At 44.2% G+C, this 25,753-nt stretch overlaps 1 protein-coding gene across 1 annotated transcript in view; it reads left to right on the top strand.

Moving 5' to 3' along the window:
• LRMDA (leucine rich melanocyte differentiation associated) overlaps positions 1-25,753 on the top strand; it is a 1,009,412-nt gene that overhangs the window by 579,949 nt on the left and 403,710 nt on the right. Inside the window, 1 exon segment of the mRNA XM_081955714.1 lies at positions 4,067-4,193. Coding sequence (XP_081811840.1) covers positions 4,067-4,193 — 127 coding nt within the window.

Below are 25,753 nucleotides of genomic sequence, written 5' to 3'. Positions count from 1 at the left end.
GAGATCATCTAGTCCAGCGATGGTGAACCGTTTTTGGCTTGCGTGCCATAAGTGGGGGGAGCGCAGGGGGGTAGTGTGCGGGCATGCCGCACCCATAATGCAATGTGCGACCCCCCCAGTGCGCATGCGCGCACTACAGGTGCGACCCCCCATTTTTTGGATGCTTTTTTTTTGCCCTCCCCAGGCTCCAGAGGCTTTATAGGAGCCTGGGGAGGGTGAAAACAGCCTCCCCCTCCCCCCCAGAAGCCCTCCAGAGGCTTGAGCGACCTTCAGGATGCTTCCCTGAAGTCTCTGGAGCAGTCAAAACAACCTTTCGAGCAAACCGGAAGTCCGTTCCCGAACTTCCGTTTGCCTGTAGGGCCGGGTTTTTTGCGCTCCGGAGGCTTCAGGGAAGCTCATGAAGCCTCTGGAGGGCCTTCGGGGGGGGGGGGGAGGCAAAAAATGGCTTTAAAAAATGGCTTTGCCCTGACAAATGGCTCCGCGTACCACCTGTGGCATGCGTGCCATAGGTTTGCCATCACTGATCCAACTGCCCAAGCAGGAGACCCTACATCATTTCTGACAAATGGCAGTTTAATCTCTTCTTGAAAACCTCAAGTGATGAAGTTCCCACAACTTCTGAGGGCAACTTCTGTTCTATGGGTTGATTGTTCTCACTGCCAGAAAGTTCCTCTTTATTTCTAGGTTGAATCTCTCCTTGGTCAGTTTCCATCCATTGTTCCTTGTCTGGCCTTCAGGAGCTTTGAGGAATAAATTGACCCCTTCCTCTCTGTGGCAGCCCCTCAAATATTAGAATACTGCTATCATCATGTCTCCCCTGGTCCTTCTCTTCACTAGACTAGCCATGCCCAGTTCCTGCAACTGTTCTTCATATGTTTTAGTCTCCAGTCCCCTAATCTTTCTGGTTGCTCTCCTTTGCACTTTTTCTACAGTCTCAACTTCTTTTTTTATAGTGTGGTGACCAAAACCAGATGCAGTACTCTAGGTGTGGCATTACTAGGGCTTTATAGAGTGGTATTAGTACCTCACTTGATTGTATCCCTCTGTTAATGCAATGTAGGATTGCATTGGCTTTTTTGGTTGCCGCTGCACACTGCTGGCTCATATTTAATTGGTTGTCCACCAAGACTCCAAGATCCCTTTCATAGTCACTGCTGTTAAGCCTGGTTTCGCCCAGTCTATATGTGTACTTTTGGTTTTTCTTGCCCAAGTATAGGACTTTACTTTTCTCTACATTGAATTTCATCTCGTTAGATAGGGCCCAGTGTTCAAGTATATCAATGTCCTTCTGGATCTTGAGCCTATCTTCTACGGTATTGGCTATTCCTGCCAGCTTAGTATCATCTGCAAATTTGATAAGTTTCCCTTCTATTCCCTCATCTAAGTCATTTATGAAGATATTGAAGAGCACTGGGATCCAAAGAGATGCTAGGGAAAAGATTATCTGGCATATGATGTCCCCAAAGAAACTTAGCTGAGGTTAATTTAGGGGTAATTTGAATCTGTTATAAATGTTTTTTTTTTTTACTTCCTGCCCACCCTTCACTCTCAAGATTCCTTGAGTTGTTTAACATTTGGTTGTTTTGTTGCTGTAGCTTTTTTTTAAATTGATTTTTCCCTTGCTGCTCAAGTGATTTTATGATTTGACTGATACCCAAGGATGTCTCAAGAGTGTTATTGACTGGCAAAGGAATGGATAGGTTTAGGAGGAAATTTGGGGGGGGGGGGGGGAAGACTAGTTGAAAAAGAAGGAATAATGAAATGCTGTCAGTTACCCTGCTGCTTAAAGAAAACACAACAAATAATGAGTGCAGTCATTTAAACAGAAATCAAGAGTAATACAGTATCTCAGTCCAAGTTAGCCTGCACAAGTTTTTATCTCTGCTGCATGCAAGATTACACAACAGAAATGGTGCTGTGCCCTTAGCATCCTTGGGAGAAAATATAACTATAACCCTAATTCCAAAATTATTTGTTCATGCAAAGCTGAAGAAATTGAGTCTTTGGGACACTTGTTATAAAGCCCTAAGGTTTTTTGAGATGTTAGACTTGGCACATATATTTTTTTTTCTTTTCGGTTAAAATCCAGGTTAGGATTCAGGAAATAGATATGCGCTTTCTTCAGTCGGTGTACGGGTTTATGAATAATGTAGTTATATTTTGTTTCAGTGCCACTTTAGTATAACAATCATGTGCAGCATTTTAACAGGATTACTGAGTAATTAACGAGGAAAAGGTACACAAGTAGTTCTCAAATTAACCCACTGGGATCAGAATTTCCTAAGCAAGATGGCTTATACAAGTCACCTGATTTTATGACCTTAGGTAAATATTCTCAGTGCACTGGCCACCATGATGCTTCAACCTGCATGGTGGTAGAACAACCATACTATCGCCGACATTGCTGAAGAGTTTCTGTGCATAAAATGGTGCATGGATCAGGATTCGTCATGCAAAAGAAGACTTTGGGATAGGCAGGAAATAGGTAGCATGCCTGCAAGGACTCAACCTATAGGAAGTTTTGAATATTATGTATCATATACAGATTGTGAAAATGTGGCTTATAAGCAAATAAGATTGCTTATTCCATGAATTGCTGCTTATCGAAGCAAAATGGAAAGAAAGAAAGAAAGAAAGAAAGAAAGAAAAGAAAAGAAAAGAGGGAGTGAGGAGGGAAGGAAGAAAAAATGAAGAAGAAAGAAGAAAGGGGAAAGAAAGAAAGAAGATAGGAAGGAAGGAAGGAAGGAAGGAAGGAAGGAAGGAAGGAAGGAAGGAGGAAAAATAAATAAATAGGAAGGAAGAGGAAAGAAAGAAAAAGAAAGAAAAAAGATAGGAAAGAAGGAAAGAATGAAGGAAAAATAAATAAATAGAAAGGAAGGAAGAAGAAAGAAAGAAAGAAAGAAAGAAAGAAAGAAAGAAAGAAAGAAAGAGGGAGGGAAGAAAGAAGAAAGAGAAAGAAAAGAAGAAAGAAAGGAGGAAAGAAAGAGAGAAGGAAGAAAGAAAGAAAGAAAGAAAGAAAGAAAGAAAGAAAGAAAGAAAGAAAGAAAGAAAGAAAGAAGGAAAAATAATAAATAGAAAGGATGGAAGAAGAAAGAAAGAAAGAAAGAGGGAGGGAGGGAAGAAAGAAGAAAGAGAAAGAAAAGAAGAAAAAGGAGGAAAGAAAGAGAGAAGGAAGAAAGAAGGAAGGAAAAATAATAAATAGAAAGGAAGGAAGAAGAAAGAAAGAGGGAGGGAGGGAAGAAAGAAGAAAGAGAAAGAAAGGAGGAAAGAAAGAAAGAGGGAAGGAAGAAAGAAAGAAAGAAAGAAGGAAGGAAAAATAATAAATAGAAAGGATGGAAGAAGAAAGAAAGAAAGAAAGAAAGAAAGAAAGAAAGAGGGAGGGAAGAAAGAAGAAAGAGAAAGAAAAGAAGAAAGAAAGGAGGAAAGAAAGAGAAGGAAGGAAGAAAGAAAGAAAGAAAGAAAGAAAGAAGGAAAAATAATAAATAGAAAGGAAGGAAGAAGAAAGAAAGAGGGAGGGAGGGAAGAAAGAAGAAAGAGAAAGAAAGGAAGAAAGAAAGAGGGAAGGAAGGAAGAAAGAAGGAAGGAAAAATAATAAATAAAAAGGATGGAAGAAGAAAGAAAGAGGGAAGGAAGGAAGGAAGAAAGAAAGAAAGAAAGAAAGAAAGAAAGAAAGAAAGAAAGAAAGAAAGAAGGAAGGAAGGAAGGAAAAATAATAAATAGAAAGGATGGAAGAAGAAAGAAAGAGGGACGGATGGGGAAGGAAGAAAAAGAAAGGAAGAAGAAAGAAAAAGAAAGAGGGAAGAAAGAAGATAGGAAAGAAAGAAGGAAGGAATGAAGAAAAAATAAATAAGAGAAAGAAAGAAAGAGAAAGAAAGAAAGAAAGAAAGAAAGAAAGAAGAGAGAGGGAGGGAGGGAGGGAGGAAGGAAGGGAGGAAGGAAAAATAAATATTGAAATAGAGATCCTTCCTTAAAATGCACTTGTCTTAAATACGTTACCTGGGAAAATGGCATTTTAAGTGGAAATAATTTTCTAACCTTTGAAACCTGTATTTCTTTCTTTTATTAGGCATTTTGTTCTTCATAAATTAACCAACCTGAAGTTCCTGGATTCTCGAAAAGTCAGCAGCAAGGAACGGGAAGAGGCCATTGTGAGGGGAGCCTTCATGAAAGTGGCGAAGCCCCTGGATAATGAGGTAAGCCACTCAACATGGCCTTCGTGTGAATCGTGGTTGTTGTTGGGGTTTTTTGGGGAAGGAACGGCCAGCTGGAGACAACTCAGTTCCAATTTTTTTGCCTAGCTTTGTTCCTCAGCTGAAAATAAACCTAGATGGCAAGAACGAATGTCAACGTTTTATTCAACTGGCTAAACTTAGCATTCTCTTTTTCAACTACTTTGTTCTTTTGATTATGTTGTGCGTGGCCATTTAAGGAATCTGTGACCGTCAGGAAGAATCTGTGGTGTCCATGGGTGGAAAAATCAATTTGTTGCATACATTTACTTCAGGGGTGGGATTCAGCCGGTTCAGACTAGTTCAAGAGAACAGGTAGCTTCGACGATCAGCTGGGAGCGAACTGGTTGGCTCCGACGATCAGGTTGGTTCTCCCGCCCCTGCGCTCTACTTACCTATATCCTCTCAGCTGATTTGCACGGGAGAACAGATTGCTGCGTCTCAGCTGTTTTACTCACCGGGACCTCAGGAAAAGGTAAATTTTAGGGCTGTTCTCAACTGAAAAATGCGCACAAAGCGCTCGTGAAGCGAATCAGTTGTTACACAAGTTGAATCCCACCACTGTGCACCGAAATTAATGTTTACCGTGTATGCATTGACTTTATAACATTGATCACCTTCTTTTGATCACATTTAATCCCCCAAGTCATGTTAAGTTTACAGGTTAGTTCTCACGTGCCAAGCGTTAGAAATGTCGTTGATATCGCTTTAAAAATAATTTGCTGGGTGAAATCCAGAAAAACCAGCAAATATTATTTTCTCAGGTTTAATTTTCTTTGGTTTTCCCCTTTATTTTTTCTGCCATGCTGATCTTAACCTGCTCTTGAGAATTAGGAGAACTTTGGGAGCAGGGCAGGGTGAGGTCTTTGCTGGAGGAAGAACTGGCAAAAATTCTTCCTCTGATCATTTACTCATTCTTGGATTTAGTAGTATTTATTTATTTCAAAAGGATGCGGCAGCTCAGTGGCTAAGGCGCTGAGCTTGTCGATCAGAAAGGTCGGCAGTTCGACGGTTCGAATCCCTAGCACCACGTAATGGAGTGAGCTCCCATTACTTGTTCCAGCTTCTGCCAACCTAGCAGTGCGAAAGCACGTAAAAATGCAAGTAGAAAAATAGGGACCACTTTGGTGGGGAGGTAACAGCGTTCCGTGTGTCTTCGGCATTTAATCATGCCAGCCACATGACCACGGAGACATCTTCAGATAGTGCTGGCTCTTCGGCTTTGAAATGGTGATGAGCACCGCCTCCTAGAGTCGGGAATGACTGGCACATACGTGCGAGGGCAACCTTTACCTTTATCTTTATTTATTTCAACTTCTGTACACTGTGGACAAATACACCTATAGTTTGTTCAGGTAGACCTCGATTTAATAATGGTTGATTTAGTGACTATTCAAAGTGACACCGGAGCTGAAACAAGTGATTTATGATCATTTTTCAAACTTACGACCGTTGAAGCATCCTGATGGTCACGCGATCAAAATTCAGATCCTTGGCAACTGATTCGTATTTATGAACGGTTGCAATGTCCTGGGGTCCCTTTTTGTGACCTTCTGACAAGCAAAGTCTGTGAGGAAGCCAGATTCACTTAACAACCGTGTTCCTAACTTAACAAGTGCAGTGATTCACTTAACAGCGGTGGCAAGGACAGTTTTAAAATGGAGCAAAACTCACTTAACCATTGTCTCACTTAGCAACATACATTTGGGGGCTCACTTGTGGTCATCAATCGAGGACTACCTATAAGAAGAGGTAAGAAGAAAATTAATCCTCATTTCTATTAATATTTTAGTTCTTATTAGACAGTTGGGCTCATACTTTACTAATGTCATAAAATATTCTGACCCTCACAATAAGTGAAACTGTTTGCTTTTAGCAAACGGCTTCTTCCATTCCTAAATCTTGCAACCTGCAGATATTATAGCACTATCCATCTAGTTTTTGGTAATGATAGCAAATTACAACTGCTATATTTTTATAACAGTGGATATCAAACCCCAATGTACTAATATCACCATATTTTAAATCTATACATTTTCAACCCAGTTGACACCTTATCTCTTTTAAAGGGATCTTAATCAAGGAAAGAAGTGAGTTTAAGGACAGTTTCTAATTGATAGTCTCTTCCTGCAGTCCATTGTCTGAAAGAAAATTTTCTAAACTCACTGGGTAACCTGAAGTCTTGGGGCTTTTCCCCAATCATTCCATTCCATCTTGCCAACAAATTTTTTTTTTGAATTAGTTATCTGCTAAATCTTTCTCCAAAACATGTAGTTATTTCTCCAATCCTTTTAGCGCTCAGTTCCAGTTTAATGTTTTGAACAGGCTTTTTCTAAAATTTCTTGCTGTGGAATTGCTAGGTCTTAGCTAATATATTACCTTTTGTAAGCATTTTAGGTATCATGAGCAAATGCCTCTTGGTGTTGAGTAGGATTAGTATTATTATGCTTTATTATATGTTGCCCGTCTAGTGGTTTATCCGAGAAAGTCTGGAGTTGGCTTGAATCTGTTAAAATGAATTGGTTGCATAAAATCTGTATGTGCAAATCCTTGTCCGCAACCACACAGACTACATTGGAAGTTGTTACTAGGATGACTGCAAGTACTCTAATGATTATCATTATTGTAGTCCCATATTACTAATCCTGGCTTAGAAAAGTTTGCAAAACATTTTGAAACCATCAACTATAACATACACACAGACACATCCTTAGAAAGAAGAACCCAATATGTCCAGCTCTGAAAGGCAATCTGACCAGAGGTGGGTTTCACATAATTTTACGCCATGCATCGAAAATGTGAGTGCACACTTTCTGCGCATATATGTGGCCTTCCATACATGCGTTTTGCTGACACATGCAGCTTGCACGCATGCGTGTGGCTTAGAAAATGTTGCTAAATAGGACAACATAATGCTGGGGCAGGTGGGTGGGCGGGGCGAGCACCCGCAGGTCACCACTATCGGTTCGCCTGAACTAGTCTGAACCGGCTGAATGCCACCACTGAATCTGACTCTAGACTAGCTAAACGGTAAAGGTAAAAGTTCTCCTTGCACATATGTGCTAGTCATTCCCGACTCTAGGGGGCAGTGCTCATCTCCGTTTCAAAGCCAAAGAGCCAGCCCTGTCTGAAGACGTCTCCGTGGTCATGTGGCCGGCATGACTAAACGCCGAAGGCTCATGGAACACTGTTGCCTTCCCACCAAAGGTGGTTCCTATTTTTCTACTTGCATTTTACATGCTTTCGCACTGCTAGGTTGGCAGAAGTTGGAACAAGTAATGGGAGCTCACTCCATTATGCGGCACTAGGGATTTGAGCGCTGAACTGCCAACCTTCTGACAGACAAGCTCAGCGTCTTAGCTACTGAGCCATCCCGTCCCTACCCTAGAATAGCTACTATCCTATAAATGCTCGAATTAGCAGAATAGTCTTCAGTGGTCATCTAAAAGAAGATTTTCTCAACAGAGAGGTCTGCAAAACTTTATTCCTGGATTTGTAAACTGTGAGACAAACCAACCATGAGAATAATCTCTCCAGGTCTCCGCAAGCTGATATTTGGATATTATTTGAAGAAATTGAGCTTTGAAATCCTAAGATGTCACTCATCTTAGAGTAGGCAGGCCCGTCTCTACCAGTCGCAGCTTCTGGACCATTTTTGAGGTTATGAGGCTACAACTGTAAAAGAAGTCATAGAAAAGATGACTTTGGGAAGGTCTACGGAAACCGTCGCTTGCTGTAATAAATCAAGTGTCAGGCCTGGGAGTCATCTTTTGCGTTGGGCCTTCTGGCCTGCCACATTTATTGCTGTGGGAAACTGGGAGGGGGGATTATATGTGTGGGGTATATATAGTCAAAATAACAGTCCTTTCCCAGAGAGTCAAGGACATCCTGCCCTGCACCTGGAGTGGTGTGACCGGGAGGCATCTCCAGTTTTGGACAGTGCCTGCTTGGACCATGTTATGGACAGGTGACATGTGATGGACAGGTGGGTGCTGGGAAGGGACTTGACCTTTTATTTGGGTGGGAAAAACCTGGAAGCTTTCAGATTTGGCTTTTCCCAGATGTGCCAATATGACATCGCTAATAAAATGGAACTTTGAGAAAACTCAAACCTCAGAGTCTTCTTTCGTTGGGGGTGTTACTTGGAACTCTGACATTATGCTTTGTAGAAATGTTTGGTGCAACATCAAGTATCTTCAGATCCTTAGGATGTCCATATTTCTTTTGCTGCCAGTAGGATTTCAATATATCAGTGCAATCTGTTTTTCCCTGACCATATTCTTACACCTTAATTACGGTTAACAAAAAAAGCTTATTACTTTATGCTGGTCTATGACCCCAGTAATGATTGATTGATTGGGGTTGCTTATCCATGTTCCTCATTAGATTCGTATTAATTTCAAATCTATGTATATAGAAATGTGGGCGTTGAGAGGAATTTGTGAGATTTGGTACGGAAATAATTATCAGAAGGAAAATGAAGTATTCATAAAAACATTAATTGGCTTGACACAGAACTGTGCTTTTTTGAACTCCATGCTGCCTTTAGTCTTATTTTAACCAAGTGTCTAAATTTAAGTCTAATTTTACGGCGCTACATTGGCATCCGAGAACATGTTCAGAAGTGGGGGGAGAAGGGGGGAAGTGCTGATACAAGAGTAGGGTTACACTACAAGAATTGCTTTCATCTCTTGACGTCAGGTTCTATAGAGAGCACCTTAGCTTCTCTAAAAGCAACATGGAGGCAGAATATTTTCCTCCAACTTATAATTAAGGTAAAGGTTCCCCTTGCACATATGTGCTAGTCGTTCCCGACTTTAGGGGGCGGTGCTCATCTCCGTTTCAAAGCTGAAGAGCCAGCGCTGTCCGAAGATGTCTCCGTGGTCATGTGGCCGGCATGACTAAATGCCAAAGGCACACAGAGCGCTGTTCCCTTCCCACCAAAAGTGGTCCCTATTTTTCTACTTGCATTTTTTACGTGCTTTTGAACTGCTAGGTTGTCAGAAGCTGGGACAAGTAACAGGAGCTCACTCCGTTATGCGGCGCTAGGGATTCGAGCCACCGAACTGCCAACCTTTCTGATCGACAAGCTCAGCGTCTTAGCCACTGAGCCACTGCGTTCCTTTGAAATAAATAAATACTACTAAATCCAAGAATGAGTAAATGTCCCTTGCTTATGTTTACTTATATGCAAAAGTAACGAGCAAACACCCAACATCTGAGGAAATGATAAATATTTAACTCTCTCTAACTCCCTGCCTTTCTTGGATTTAAAAAAAAAAATCTTTTATTTTATATTATGTTTTATTAGCGGAATGCGGCTTGCTTTTCCTTTGCTTCATTTCATCTTTTGTGGCTCCGAGTCTGTTTATGATGGGACTGTCATAATGGGGAAGGCACGGCCCCGTTCATTAGAAAACAGCTAAACTTAGCAATGCTGGGCTTTCTCTTGCTGTGTGAAATGAGTTGAACTTCATTACCCAGCGATGTTTATATTTAGAAATGTCAAAATATTGAACATCCGTCTGATGCTTGATTTAAAATAAAAATAAAACACGGAAGTCTTGCTAGGCAAGGGGCAACGTGCCAAACAAGGGAGCTTCATTTAATGACCGTACCATAAGCTCATTTTTTCGGCATAAGGGTTGATCAAAGTAGAAGAGGCCTGTCCAGTGTGAAGTATGTTGCTGTGTCTGACAGCTCTTCACATCAGAATGACAGCTCAAGAATACGACAGTCAAAGTTGCTTAATTATGTCTCGGCTTTGTAATTATTCATCTCTGTTCCTGCACTTGTCATTTCGCTGACATAATTATTTAGAGCTGTGCCCTTGTTCTGCAGAAGTGTGTACAGGAGTACCAGCAGTGAGTAACAGGTGCAGAGGAGGAGGGAGAGTAGAGAGAGAGGGGAGAGAGAGGAGGAAGGAGGGAGAGAGAGAGAGAAGGAGGGAGGGAGAGAAAGAGAGAGGGGGAAGGGAGGGAGAGAGAGAGGAGGAAGGAGGGAGAGAAAGAGGGAGGGAGAGGGGGAGGGAGGGAGAGAGAAAGGGGGAAGGAGAGAGAGAGGAAAAGGGAGGGAGATAAAAAGGGAGGGAGGGAGAGGGGAGAGAGAGGAGGAATGAAGGAGAGATAGATGAAGTGGGAAGGAGAGAAAGAGGGAGAGAGGGAAAGGAGGGAGAGGGAGGGAGGGAGAGAGGGGGAAGGAAGGGAGAGAGAGGAGGAGCGAGGGAGAGAGGAGGATGTGGGAGAGAGAAAGAGAGAGGGGGGGGATGGAAAGAGAGGGAAGGGAGGGAGCGAGAAAGGGGGAAGGAGAGAGAGAGGAAAAGGGAGGGAGATAAAAAGGGAGGGAGGGAGAGGGGAGAGAGAGGAGGAATGAAGGAGAGATAGATGAAGTGGGAAGGAGAGAAAGAGGGAGAGAGGGAAAGGAGGGAGAGGGAGGGAGGGAGAGAGGGGGAAGGAAGGGAGAGAGAGGAGGAGCGAGGGAGAGAGGAGGATGTGGGAGAGAGAAAGAGAGAGAGAGGGGGGGGGATGGAAAGAGAGGGAAGGGAGGGAGCGAGAGAGAGGGGGGAGGGAGGGGAGAGAGAGGGAGCGTGCAATCATTTGGACATAGAATGCCAAGTCCATTCTCTTATTTGTAAAGGAACAAAACATTTTTCTGCCAACCCCTGTTAATAGGAATTACCTAAGAATTCTCCAAAACAAGAGATTTTTTTTAATATTTTGCATTTTCAGCAAATATTTCTAGAATATCCACCATAAAATCTCTTTTGGATCAAAGTCTATGTTTGATAAGCTTGATGGACACATCCATGGAGTTTTCTTGACATCAGTGCTTTGCAATTGCCTTCTTCTGGAATTTTGATTCTAGTTTATAGACATGGATTTCCTGATTGTCTCCCACCCAGATCCTACATAGCTTCTTTCAGATCCATTTAAATGAAGTAGCCGCTATCCTGTAGCTAAGTTATACAACTAGACAAAAACTATGACCCAAGAGAGTGATTGAGGTCACTTGCTTCATTTGTTGTTTGTATAACCCTTTTAATTATTAAGACATTTGCTGGTTTTTTCTAATATGTCTACTCTAGTATCTTTTCCCATATAATTCAGATCAGTCTGAGTCTTCTTTACCAGTAAAGCTTGTTCCTCTTCGATAACACAATCCTCTTTTAAACACAATATATCTATGGAGGCAGATATTCTTAAATTTAAATGCTGACTTCAAAAATATCCTTCAATATACCGAACATTAAAATATTTTGTGTCATTTTGTCTTAATAATTTAAGTGTTCTTCTCCCCTAATTGTAAACTTTCTAGTTCTCTCTAGCATCTAGTGTTTCAAAGTCTCATCTTATGTTGTTGTTTTTGTTGTTGTTAGTTGCGAAGTCATGTCTGACCCATTGTGACTCTATGGATAATGTTTCTCCAGGCTTTCCTGTCCTCTATCATCCCCCAGAGTCCATTTAAGCTCACGCCGACTGCTTCGGTGACTCCATCCAGCCACCTCATTCTCTGTCGTCCCTTTCTTCTTTTGCCCTCAATCTTTCCCAGCATGAGGCTCTTCTCCAGTGAATCCTTCCTTCTCATTAGGTGGCCAAAGTATTTGAGTTTCACCTTCAGGATCTGGCCTTCTAAAGAGCAGTCAGGGTTGATCTCTTCCAAGACTGACCGGTTTGATCTCCTTGCAGTCCAAGGGACTCCAAGGGACCTGCAGGAGTCTTATCCAGCACCAGAGTTCAAAGGCCTCCATTCTTCGGCGCTCAGCCTTCCTTATGGTTCAACTTTCACAGCTGTACATTGCAACTGGGAAAACCATAGCCTTGACTATATGCACTTTTGTTGGCAGGGTGATGTCTCTGCTTTTTAGAATGCTGTCTAGATGTGCCATAGCATTCCTCCCCAGGAGAAAGCATCTTTTAATTTCTTGGCTGCAGTCCCCATCTGCGGTGATCTTGGAGCCCAGGAAAATAAAATCTGTCACTACCTCCATTTCTTCCCCATCTATTTGCCAGGAATTGAGAGGGCCGAATGCCATGATGTTTTTTAAAGGTATTCAAAACAAAAGCATTTTTGCAAGGAAGTCATTCTAATCATCAATTTCAAAATCTTATTTCAAATTTATCTGAGTCCTTAGTCAATTGGTAACTTACAAAAATCAGAGGTCTAATCAACCTTTTGCTGTTTGTTCCATTTTTTTAAAAAAAATCCTTAAATATGTATTTAAAACGTCTTTCGTTAAAGAACTCACCTACTATTTTCAGACTAGCTGACCGAAAGTTTCCTAATACTTGAAAAGCAGCTAACAAGCAATTTCCAAAAGTGAGTAGAAAAGAAATTATGTGATTCCTGTATCTATAAGGTGGCAACTGTGGTTTGAGAAACACATCTCCCAGAACTCTAAAACTACTGAGAAAATAATTATTGCAGACTCCTCATGAAGAGCAACTATGTGGAGCACTTATGGGCAATCTCAAGTCTTCTCTAGTCCAGAGAGGCATTATGAAGAACCAGCTCTTTGTTGTGCAGCAGTCACTCCATTTTTAGTGGAGCCATCTTCAATTCAACATTTCTTTCCTGGAAATCTTACCGTATTTTTTGGAGTATAAGACACACCTTTTTCCCTCAAAAAAGAGGCTGAAAATCTGGGTGCGTCTTATACACCGAATACAGCATTTTTTTGCTTCCCGAAACCCCACCTCCTTCACCTAAATGGCTGTGCAGAGCCTCTAGGAAGCTTTTGAGAGCTCCTGGGGGTTGGGGAGGGCAGAAATGAGCAAAAAAACCTGTTTTTTTGCTCAATTTTACTGCCCCCAGCCCCCAGGAGCACTCTATAAGCTTCCTAAAGGCTATCCGTGCCTTTTTTTAAAATGAAAACGGACCCGTTTTCGTGAAAAATGGGCCATTTTTTGCTCGTTTTTGACCCTCCCAGCCTCCCCAGGAGCACTCTGCAAGCTCCCTAATGGCTATTCATGCCTTTTTTTTGGGGGGGGGGAATGAGCGTGCTTTTGTGAAAAATGGGCCATTTTTGGGAGGTTTGCAAAGTGAAAAAAACTTCTTTTTTATTTTCCCTTTCAAATCCTTGCTGCGTCTTATACTCCAAAAAATACGGTAATTATTTCTTTTTCTCTATATTGTAAAAATCAAGTGTGATGGCTATATTTATGTAAAAGGTAAAGATTCCCCTCGCACATGCGTGCTAGTCATTCCTGGCTCCAGGGGACAGTGCTCATCTTCATTTCGAAGCCAAAGAGCCAGCACTGTCTGAAGACGACTCCGTGGTCATATGGCCAGCATGACTAAATGCCGAAGGCACACGGAACGCTGTTCCCTTCTCACCGAAGGGTCCTTATTTTTCTACTTCCATTTTTACATGCTTTCGAGCTGCTCGGTTGGCAGAAACTGGGACAAGTAACGGGAGCTCACTCCATTACAGGGTGCTAGGGATTCAAACCACTGAACTGCCAACCTTTCTGATCAACAAGCTCAGCATCTTAGCCACTGAGCCACTGCATCCTTTAATAGAAATAATAGGAATGTGTAAACATTTATTTACCTGCATTAAAATAATAGGTATATTCTCAATCTTCTCAATTCCATTTGTGAGACTGGGAGGAGAAAATATTGCATTGATTTATAAACTTATCATAGTCTGCATATTGTCATTACCCATCTCAAACTGAGAAGGTTTCATTCACAGGAGATCCCCACCATCTTGTGACCTGCCTGGAGCATTTCTTTTGCATTTTTTATTTCTTTCTTTTTGTTTCGTTGATGACTGAAGGAACTCTGTTACTTCAGATGAATAAGATTTAAAAAGAGGAAAAAAGAAAAAAAATGAAATATTTTGAAGTTGGCTAGATCAGGGGTATCAAACTGGCAGCCAGTAGGCTGGACGTTATGACCAAGGCTTCCCAAGGCTTCCCGAGACCATGAAGCAAACTCCTGGTCCCGACAAAACCTCCTTTTATTAATTTACTGTGAATTCTGCTCATTCACATCCAGCAAAGTCTTTCAAGGGAGGATTTACAGTCAGAGACCTTATCTGGCTTGGAGAGCTGCCAGGCTGATGTCTGCAAAACTTGGCAAGGAGTCTTGGAGAGTCACAAACCAATTAAACGAACTAATTATCTCCTGCAAACCTTGAAGTCTCTGCAAGGCCTAAAGAATCCACTTTGTCCCTAATACTCAGAGGTCGGCTGCTGCCAGTTCAGATTGGTTCGACTGAACCGATAGTTCTGACCACTGGCTGGGCCTTCCCGCCCACCCCAGTGCTATCCCATCCTATCTCTGACTCTGGCTCGCTTGCCCAACCCATGCAGCCCAGCTAATTTCCACGCCTCCCATGCTCTACTCACCGTGGCTGCTCGAGAAGGTGTGCTGGAAGCCGCGTGCAGGAAATTGCCTTGTGCTTGAAGTGAGATAGGTGCTTGTGCAAACGAAGTGTGTATGCACGTACACACTCAAATTTTTGGTTCTGCACTAGGCGAACTGGTTGTTAAGTTATGTGAAGCCACCCCACCCCGGCTAATACCTCGCAAACCATTCTAAAATCCAGAATCCAAACACATTGAATATTTTGATCCCATTTATTCTAGAGCCCTAAAGAGATACTGGCAGACCAAGTGTGGTAGCTACACCCTTTTGAAAGAACTGTTATGTTATTTGAGGATAAGAAGGAACTGTGGAGGGGGAAAAAACTAGATAGTTAAGAGTGATGAGCAAGTTGAGTGATTTTGCCAGTACAGGTCTGAATAGAGAAGATAGGAGCAAATTGAAAGCTCTGTTCAGCAAGATGGATAGTTATCTTGTCAACTGATAAACAGATCAAGGAAGAAAAGCTTGGGACTCCAAGGAGCTGGGTTTAGTCTTAGAAATATTGAGTTTAAGACTATGATGAAGCGTCTGAGTAGATACGTATATCAGAGAAGCCCTTGGAGTTTTAGATTTGGGGAACACCTTGATCAAATGCCTGCAAAGAATATAAATTTTTCCATTACCCATCATTCAGTTACAACTGTCCGGTTGCCTTTTGAAAACCACCTTTGGGACGCCTTGATCAATCTTCAAATGAAACAATGGATGGAAACCAAGGAGAGAAGCAGCCACGGGTGGGCTGCAGAGGTTGGTTGCTGCTGGTTTGGCCCGGTTGAATCGAACCGGAGGTGGAATTCAGGCCTGGGTCGCACAGCTTGACACGCCCCTGAACCAGTTTCCTCGCCGCCGCTGATGTGGCCTCCATGTTGGATTTTAGTGACTGCCCGTGTGCAATTCACTGTAAATTGTTCTGCACATGCACGCCGAACAATTTACAGTGAACAGCGCATGAATGTGCAGCATGCATCTGGCGCACACGCACATTAGTAATAAAACCGGCAGCAACCCAGCCCTTTTGGGCTGCTGCCATTTCGGACCGGTTCAGGTTAACTGGTAGATCCAACCAGTGCTTGGGCAAACCGGGAAGCTTTCAGATTCGGGGTTTCCCAGATGTGCCAACACTTTCTCTTTATAAATTTGAACTTTGAGCAATACTTTGCCTTGGACTCTGATTTACTTTTGGATGCTATTTGGCACAAGGCACAAAAGACCAGGTCCACACATGAAGCTGGTTTATTGCTAAAAGCCTATACGCAGGAATCTTCTCAAGTAATGGCCATACCTGGTAGAGATAGATAAGGGCCAAGGAAGGTTGGACTTGTGACTACATAGGGATTCTAGTCTGATTCCTCTTTTCCCTCTGTCCCCAGATTCTGCCTTTTCCTTCTCCTACAAACCTGTCTTTGGACAGCTTGTCTTATAATCATCATTTCCAGCTCTTCCTTTTATTTCACAACCATAGGTCAACTCAAAGGGGCTCATGAAAGAGAGTGTCACACTTTGCTCTGAATTCCTTGTTTTATTACTTTGAAATCTCTCTCATTCATCTGGGGTATGTTTTTCTTTTTCTTTTTTAAAGTGTCAAACAGAAGGGGCCTTTCTAGACTGCAACAAATCAATAATCCTGAGAACATTAAAAGAAAATGCAATACCCAGTTCTGAACCTTAAGATAAATATATACATTTTTCCAGCTCCTTATATCCTTCACTACTGATACACATCTTGAAAGTTTGGACTTCTGAGCATGAGCCCTCTGGCTTTTATCCGTGTCACTTAAATGAGTTATCAGGAACATTTAAAGCCAAGCTAATATACAAAAGAAAAAAAGGGAGAACAGCTGGTATCCCTCTCGGATTTTTTGAAAAAAAATGTTTGGCCTTTTTAGTTAGGGTTATCCATTCTGCCATCACATGGCTGGGATAATGGTGCTGATGAAAAAGTCAGCACAATTGTAGAAGATGCTGTCAGCTATAAGAGTGATCCTGGAGGCCAACTGTATGTCTATCCCAGGGGTGGGTTCTGGCAGGCACTACTGCTGGTTTGCTTGTGTGCGCGCTGTACAATTTAAAATATTCTGGGCATGGGTGGGGGGGAAGGCTAATCAGACCGGGAGGAGGGCCAGAGCCAGGCAGACAGGTGAGTCTAGGAAGGACGGGGATGCGGTGGAGGGGGGAATATAAAGGTCACTAAAGCAGAGGGTTGCCCTATTACAACGGTCGCGGGGAGGAGGGGATGCGAGGACAGGATAAGATCTCAAGGTCGGTTGGGAGACCGTGGCTGCTGGTTACGCCCGGTCGCTTGTACCAACCCCTGCAGTCTAGGTGGACAGGTCATACAGAGCCAGGGCCTGCGGCTGATGCTTTGTAACGCAAGGTCTGTCACCAACAAGGCCCCCCTCATTAATGAGTTGATCTCAGAGGGGGAGCTAGACCTTGCAGGGATTACGGAGACCTGGCTGGGCCACGAGGGTGGTTTACCCCTCGTGGAAATGTGCCCACCGGGTTTCCGTGCATTCCATCAGCCTCGGGCCCTGGGTAAGGGTGGAGGGGTGGCGGTGGTTATGCGGGAATGTTTAGAGCCGAGGGAGTTCACTGTCCCTCAGATACCCGGGTGTGAGTCCCTTGGTGTGAACTGGGGCCCAGGGAGGCAGTGGGGCTTGCTGATTGTATACTTGGCTCCTCGCTATGCATCAGCAGCCCTGCCCGAGCTCCTCGAGCTAATCTCTGCGACGGCAGTTGAGACTCCCAGACTCTTGGTCATGGGGGACTTCAACTTACCGTCAATGGGAGCGGCTTCCGAGGCGGCCCGGGAGTTCATGGCTTCCATGACGGCCATGGACCTGACCCAATTAGTGCAGGGCCCCACTCACGAAGGGGGCCACACACTGGACCTCATTTTTGTATCTGAACAGTGGACGAGTGATCTGGGAATAGGGGATTTAGTCATCACGCCCCTGTCATGGTCAGACCACTCATCCCTCCGGCTGGACTTCCCAGGCGCTATCCCCCACCGCGAGGAGGCGGAACCAGACCCTATAAACTGGTACCGCCCCAGGCACCTGATGGAATCTGATAGATTCCAGACGGAGCTTGGGCCAATTCCTGTAGCCTTGTCCCGCTCCCGCTCCGAGGACCTAGTGACTGCCTGGAATAGGGCGACGACTGGGGCCTTGGACCGGGTTGCGCCTTTGCGACCTCTCCTGCGGCATCGACCCACCCGGGCTCCTTGGTTTACTGAGGAGCTTAGGGTGATGAAACGCCACAGGAGACGTCTAGAGAGCAGGTGGAGGTCCTCACGCTCCGAATCTGACCGAACACAGGTAAGAGCCTATTTGCGGACTTACCTTGTGGCAATAAGAGCGGCCAAACGTAGACATTGTGCTGCTCTTATTGCGTCCGCGGATAACCGCCCTGCCGCCCTGTTTAGGGTGACTCGCTCCCTTCTATCGCAGAGGGTGCGGGAGACACCCTTACAGGGTAGAGCAGAGGAGTTTGGGGAATATCTTCAGGACAAAATCGATCAGATCCGGAGCGGGTGGACCTCCGTCAGTGGACCAGACGAGCCGCCAACAGCGAGTCTTGAGAGACCACTCTGGGAGGAGTTTGACTCTGTTGCCCCCGAGGATTTGGACAGGTTGCGTGGACGGCTGCGACCCACCACTTGTTTAACGGACCCGTGCCCCTCCTGGCTGGTACTGGCAGCCTGGGAGGTGACACGAGGCTGGCTCCTGGGCCTGGTGAGCGCATCACTGGGTGAGGGATACTTACCAACCGCCTTGAAAGAGGCAGTGGTGAGACCCTTGCTCAAGAGGCCTTCGCTCGACCCAATGGAGCTAGCTAACTATCGTCCAGTCTCCAACCTCCCCTTCGTGGCGAAGGTTGTTGAGAATGTGGTGGCGCAGCAGCTCCCGCGACACCTAGACGAATCCGATTATCTAGACCCACGCCAGTCCGGCTTCCGACCCGGGCACAGCACCGAGACAGCCTTGGTCGCGTTGGTCGATGATCTCTGGAGGGCCAGAGATAGGGGTTGCTCCTCTATCCTGGTCCTATTAGACCTCTCGGCGGCTTTTGATACCATCGACCATGGTATCCTATTGCGCCGGTTGGAGGGGATGGGAGTCGGAGGCACCGTTTTGCGGTGGTTCGGCTCCTACCTCTCCGACCGGAAGCAATGTGTGTTGACAGGGGGACAGAGGTCGTCCCTGAGGCCACTCACTTGTGGGGTGCCACAGGGGTCGGTCCTCTCGCCTCTCCTGTTCAACGCATATGTGAAGCCGCTGGGTGAGATCATCCGTGGTTTTGGGGTTGAATACCATCTCTACGCTGATGATACTCAGCTGTATATTTCAACCCCAAACCACCCCAACGAGGCTGTCGAAGTGATGTCCCGGTGTTTGGAGGCCGTCGGGGTCTGGATGGGGGACAACAGACTCAAACTCAACCCCTCCAAGACCGAGTGGCTGTGGTTGCCGGCACCTCGGTTCAGCCAGCTGACTCCATCGCTGGCCATAGGGGGCGAACAGTTGTCCCCTGTGGAGCGGGCGCGCAATTTGGGTGTCCTCCTTGATGCCCGGCTGTCAATGGAGGACCATGTGGCAGCCGTGGCAAGGGGGGCATTCCACCAGGTTCGCCTGGTGCGCCAATTGCGCCCCCTACTGGACCGGAGTGCCCTGCGCACGGTCACTCATGCGCTGGTGACGTCTCGCCTGGACTACTGCAATGCCCTCTACATGGGGCTTCCCTTGGGACGCATCCGGAGACTGCAGCTAGTTCAGAACGCAGCCGCGCGGGTTATTATGGGAAGTACCCGTTACTCCCACGTAACACCTCTCCTGCGCGAGCTGCACTGGCTACCTGTGGCCTTTCGGGTGCGTTTCAAGGTATTGATCACCATCTTTAAAGCGCTCCATGGCAGAGGACCTAGTTATCTGCAGGATCGCATCCTACCACATACGTCCCTGCGACCTATCCGCTCACACAGGGAGGGGCTCCTCCTGGTGCCGTCTGCTAGGCAATGCCAGCGGGCGACACCTAGGAGTAGATCCTTCTCTGTGATGGGCCCAACCCTCTGGAATGACCTCCCCCCAGACATTCGAACTACCACCGACCTCCGTTCCTTCCGGCAAAAGTTAAAGACTCACCTATTTCAATCAGCTGGCCTGGCACTTTCTTAGTTTTACCTCCCGGGATTTATTTATTTTAATTGGGTTTGGGGTTTTATAGGCTTTTAACGTATTATATTTATTATTCTATTACAGTCTCACAACCTCCTTCACCAGTATTAATTTAATTGTTTATGTATGTATTTTACAACGTATTTTAGTGACTGTACACCGCCCCGAGTCCTCTCCGGGAGAGGGGGCGGTCTATAAGTGTGAATAATAAATAAATAAATAAATAATGCGCAGAACCAAAAAACAAGATGGTGGCACCTATGGTGCCACCCGGAGTACTGGTTTGGGAGCATGGCAGGCCTGGGTCGGTGGCAGTTCCGGTGGTCCAGGGCATCAAACCACTACTGGTTCGGCCAAACCAGTCCAAACTGGTAGGAACCCACCACTGGTCTACCTGCAAGTATGAGGAGTCAGAGGGACTCCAATGATTTTGAACAACGATGGTTAGCAAAGAGGTGTGAGAAAAATCTGGAGTTTAACCCTGATGGGCCAGCTCAGTGGGCAAGACTGGCTGCCAGGGGTCAATTTTTGGACTTCCGTTTGTAGACTTCTTCTTGGCCATTTTATGAAAAAGAATAAGTCTAGATCCATAATGGCGAACCTATGGCATACATGCCACAGGTGGCACGCAGAGCCCTCTATGTGGGCATGCGGGCATTGCCAGCTGGTCTTTGGGTTTCCGGTGTGTACATGCATGCCAGCCAGCTGATCCTGGGAACAGACTCTAGCTGTTTGTCTGCCTCACTGGTGTCCGACTCCAAAGGCAGCTGATAACTGTCAGACGGCCCTGGCCCCCTCTCTGCCTCTGATGCAGAGCCCTCATCAGACCTTCTCCAGACTCCAAGAGTGGCCCATCTTCCTCCCCAACATCCTCACTGTCTAAATCTGCTGCCAGCTCTACTGGCCGCTAAAGGGGGGGGGGGGGCACAACAGTTATTTATTTCCTTTGGAGGGTGGAATGTAGGTTTCTTCTATATATGTACATCTACCTACATGCAAATATACAAGTACGCATTTCTTTTGAGGTGGCAAAGTTTCTAGGCTTAATTTCAGTTGGATTTAGCAAGTCTAGATTGACAGAAAGGGAGGCTGAACATTGCACAGGACTTTTTGTCTGCACTTTTCATTTTTCCTCTGTTTACTCTTCCTTTTGAGGGGGTGGATTGTTTTTAAAAACAGGTTCATTTTCCCTCTAGGTAAATGAATGTTTGCTTGTGCGTTGTCACGAAGACAACACAACTCAGTTATATGACTGCTTCTGTGGTGCAGAAATGTAATTTTTCATAGAGTTTGACAAAGTTGGCAATCTGTACTGCTTCTTCCTTTTGAAGATACTCCTGTAGGGCCTTTGAAGCATTAAATTACTGCTGCTTTTGTATGACTAACATACAATCTGAAAATTAATGGGTACAAGCCAGCCACACAAAATACTAGCGAAATGTCAGTTTCAACCTGGAAATGTAATCAAGGGACTTATTTTCGCAGGTTTTTTTTTTAGTGCAACGAAGGAAGGAAGTAAATACTGTGTTTTAAAAATAAAATAAATTAAGAGACCATTTCTCCCTCTCCTGCAGCATCATGTAGATAAATGTGCAGCGTAGATCACATAACTGCTACAAACAGTATGCTGTGTAGGCCAAACGCTTTCTAATGCACTAAAATGAAGAAATAGTGTGCTTTGAAAATGATTTATGAACGTGGTTAAACTGCCAGATTTACAAAGAAATAGTTCAGAACATGGGAGGTCTCCTGAGTCAGGTCAAAAATGAATTTGACCATGATTTAAACTGCTACTTTTCTTACATGACATTTAATATGTGTACATTGGAGGGCCATATGTCTTTAATAAAATAGCATTAAGTTTTAAATATGATATGGATGCAGTCAGTTTCTAAATTCATAGCCTTTTCCACCATTCCAAAATGTTAACCAATAAAGGGAGCCCTACATGCAATAAAACATAAACTTTACAAAATAGATTTTTATTAAAACAGCCAGACAGTTGGCAGTTGGGTTCTAATGTAATAAATTGTCCAAGCCAGAGTGGGTTTATCAGTCATTGTTTACAATGAAAGCAATTTGGACCAGACGACTAATTAAAACTGAAGACCGAAGTGTTCTGACTAAGTCCAATCCCTTAGTACTTGTTTGGCAAACTATAATTTCACGGAGCTATCTAATGCTAATGGAGACATTTAGCAATAAATTGTTCCTCTAATATGACATAGCTTCTAATTCTGAAAAGGACGGCACACCGGAAAGAAGCAATGGGACACTGTGGAGAGATTGCATGATTGTTGCAAAGTAATAATGCAAAATGATCTATATCCAAAGTAGACCTGCATGTATGGAAATATAACTGCCCAGTTACCGTATTTTTCAGACTACAAAACGCACCGGTGTATAAGATTTCGAAGAAGTAAGAAAAAAAAAGTTTTTGTCCTCCCCAGCCCCTAGGAGCACTGTAGGCTTCAGCAGGGATGTGGGAAGGCAAAAACTCCCCTGTTTTTGCGCAAAACGGGTGGAAACAGGCCATTTTTCGTGAAAGCAGAGGTGTTTTTGCCTTCCCCCAGCCCTGCTGAAGCCTGCAGAGTGCTGCTGGGAGCTGGGAGAAGGCAAAAACGCCTCTGTTTTTTTGCAGAAATGACTCATTTTTTTTGCAGAAATGGGGGCATTTTGCTGAAGCCTGCAGAGTGCTGCTGAGGACTGAGAGCTGGGGGGGAGGCAAAAATACCTGTTTTTGCAAAAAATGGCCAATTTTTTGCCAATTTTTCACAAAAATGGGATGCGGGGGCGGGGCTTTGGGAGGCCAAAAATGGTTGCATTTGTTGTATAAGACACACCAACATTTCCACGCTCTTTTTGGGGGGGGGGGAAGGTGCGTCTTATACTCAGAAAAATACGGTAGTTCAGCTGCCAAAGTGATTTGTCCTGGCATTATGCAAACTGTGTTCTGGGGAATCCTGTAGATATGTTCCATAAGTTCCTCCATGATAGATTAGTCATGATCTATTGCTAATTAATTAATTACTTAATTAATGGCTGTATAAAGGGAGGCATAGAATCAAAATCATGTGAAATATTAGTACCGTTTTATAAATCCTTAGTAAGGCCACACCTAGAATATAGCACACTTTGAGTGTATATCTCCCTGAACATTTATCAGATATTCACATATTCCTCTGGGTTCCACTCAATCTGCTACTCTTGAGGGGTTGTGATCTTTTGGATCCTTCCATCTCCATTCTGATGTCTGAGAAAGTCAAGTTTCTTCTGTTTGAACAGTATTGAATTGAATTGAACACCTTATTTGGTCAACTGTGATTAGAAAGATACACTTACAAGGATTTTGTCTCCAGTGCCGAAGTTCTTAGCGTATGTGGCGATAACACTTAGCAATAGCCCTTAGACTTATATACCACTTCATCATGCTTTGGAGCCCTCTCTAAGCAGTTTACAGAGTCAGCCTCTTGTCCCCAACAATCTGGGTCCTCATTTTACCCACCTCAGAAGGATGGAAGGCTGAGTCAAGCTTGAGATGGTCAGGATCAAATTCCTGGCCGTGAGCAGTGAGTTAGCCTGCAATACTGCATTCTAATCACTGCGCCACCACAGTGCATGGCTATTCCAAAGAGGTGAGGTGGCGCAGTGGTTAGGGTGCAGTACTGCAGGCAACTTCCCCTGACTGCTCGCTGCAGTTTGGCAGTTCAAATCTCACCGGCTCAGAAAGGACAAAATGAAATGTGAAGGATGAAAATTAAAATAATTTTTAAAATTAAATTAAAGAACCATTGTGGTGCAATGGTTGGAGTGCAGTACTGCAGGCTACTTCTTCTGATTGCCGATTGCCTGCAATTTGACATTTCGAATCTCACCAGGCTCAAGGTTGACTCAGCTTTCCATCCTTCCGAGGTGGGTAAAATGAGGACCCAGATTGTTGGGGGCCATAGGCTGACTCTGTAAATCGCTTAGAGAGGGCTGTAAAAGCACTGTGAAGCAGTATGTAAGTCTAAGTGCTATTGCTATTCCTTCAAGTCAGGAAACCAAAACCTCACCAGTGGGTTTTGAATATGCCTAGATAAATTATTTTCAGACGGCTTTCTGTCCAAGTGATATGTCAAGGCTAACTCTTTGTGGTTCCAGAAGCTTAAATAAAAATCTAACTGGTGCTATTGCTCAGTGTTACTTCAAAAGCAAAGATTTGTTTTCCAGAATTATGGGTCGCCCAGGCCATCCAGAAAATTATTAACAGCATGTAATCCCACTCAGTGTGAAAGTGACTTTAGTCTGTTAGCCAAATCTTTACATAATACAAATCACTCCAGCTAAGAAAGCACAAATATGTCATTGTTCTCAACAGGCAATTTAATGCAACTATAGAAAGCAGAATAAGAGCAAAGAAGATTACAAGCCAGTTGATCGTATTTTTATTTCTCTCTTAAACCTCTCTCTGCTTTTCTCTACGGTTGTACTTGTTTAAAGATTGCATACAACTGTGCTGTCTACATGATTTGGAAAGCAAATCAGCCTAAGTATGAAGTTTCAATGGGTGCACTTTTTAAAAAGGATTTTATGCATTTATTGGAAATACACATTTTCCTGGAGCAAAGCTGAACCTATAATTTTTGTTGCTTGCGGGTTGTTGTTGGTTTTTTTTTTTTTTTTTTGATAGATTTAAAAAATTTGCTCACTTATACTTGCTATCCTGGCGTGCCATTCTGTTCACAAAAGGCCTATTAAAGCTAATTATTCTCTGGGCCCCTTTTTCCCCCTATCAAAGGAGATTATTGAAGTTAATAAAAAAAAAGATGTGTTTATTGGTTAGGAGAAGGTAAAGGGGGTTGGGGGAGGAACCATACAACATAGTGTGCAAATAATACATGGCTGCCTTGTGTAAATGAAAGTTCTTGACAAGTTGACGGGTTTAGAATTCAGGTGTGTTGAGCGCTAAACCGAATAAACCTTTGATTTTTAACAATTCTGAAGTGAGCTTTTTACCACCCAGGTTCTGAATGTTCAGACCCTCAGATTAATTCCCTCCCCCCTCCCCTTTGATAGGAATTTCTGCTAGGTTGAATTCACTCAGTCTCATTTAGCTTGGTGGAGAGAGGTAATAACATGAGCCTCGTTGCAATGGAAAGCATTTTTGAGGAGGCCTTTTCAAGTCTGCAGTTAATACAGTAGTCCTCGACTTAGCAACGGTTCATTTAGTGACCGTTCAAAGTTGCAACGGCCCTGGAAAAAGCAGCTTGTGGCCGTTTTTCACACTTAGAGACGCATCCTCATGGTCACGTGATCGAAATTCAGATGCTCGGCAACTGACTCACATTTATAAGGGGTGCAGCATCCCGGGGTCATGTGATCACATTTTGCGACCTTCTGATAAACAAAGTCAATGGGGAAGTGTTGTCGCCTGTTCGCTGCCAGCCCCTCCAGCAGCCGAATCAGAGGAGGAGGAGGAGACGTGGGATTCAGGGTCAGCATCAAGGCAACCTGAGTGCTCTGAGCGGGAAGAGGCAATGGAGCTTTCAGAGAGAGAGACTGAGGCAGAGCCTGGGCAGGCCGTCAGCCCTCAGATGGAGAGTCAACAGCCCCAAGGTCTGGAAGTGGCTGATGAGAAAGAGGAGGAACAGCTGGATGCTGTGCCTAATGTGCGGATGTGTAGTAGACAGAGGAGAGGAGAGGAGTGGAAATCTACGGGCCGGTCCTTGGGATGAAAGAACCACCACTGCTAGCAAAACCCCACCCTAACTCTGGGGATAAAAGGCAGAGAGTGGAGATGAATAGGTGTGGCAGACAACTATTTATCTCCCTGCTGGACAGACTTGTTAGCCTGCTCTCTTGCTCTCTCTTGCTCTCTCTTGCTCTCTCTTTCTCTTTCTCTCTCTCTCTGTGTGTGTGTGTGTGTGTGTGTGCGTATGTGTGTGTGTGTGTGAGAGAGAGAGAGAGAGAGTTTGGGAGCTGGGTCAGAACAGG

This window comes from Natrix helvetica (assembly GCF_964273705.1).
Source record: "Natrix helvetica genome assembly, chromosome: 5".
NCBI classification, from domain to species: domain Eukaryota; kingdom Metazoa; phylum Chordata; class Lepidosauria; order Squamata; family Natricidae; genus Natrix; species Natrix helvetica.
The sequence above is the reverse complement of the archived record's forward strand: the minus strand, read 5'-3'. Positions and strand labels throughout refer to the sequence as shown.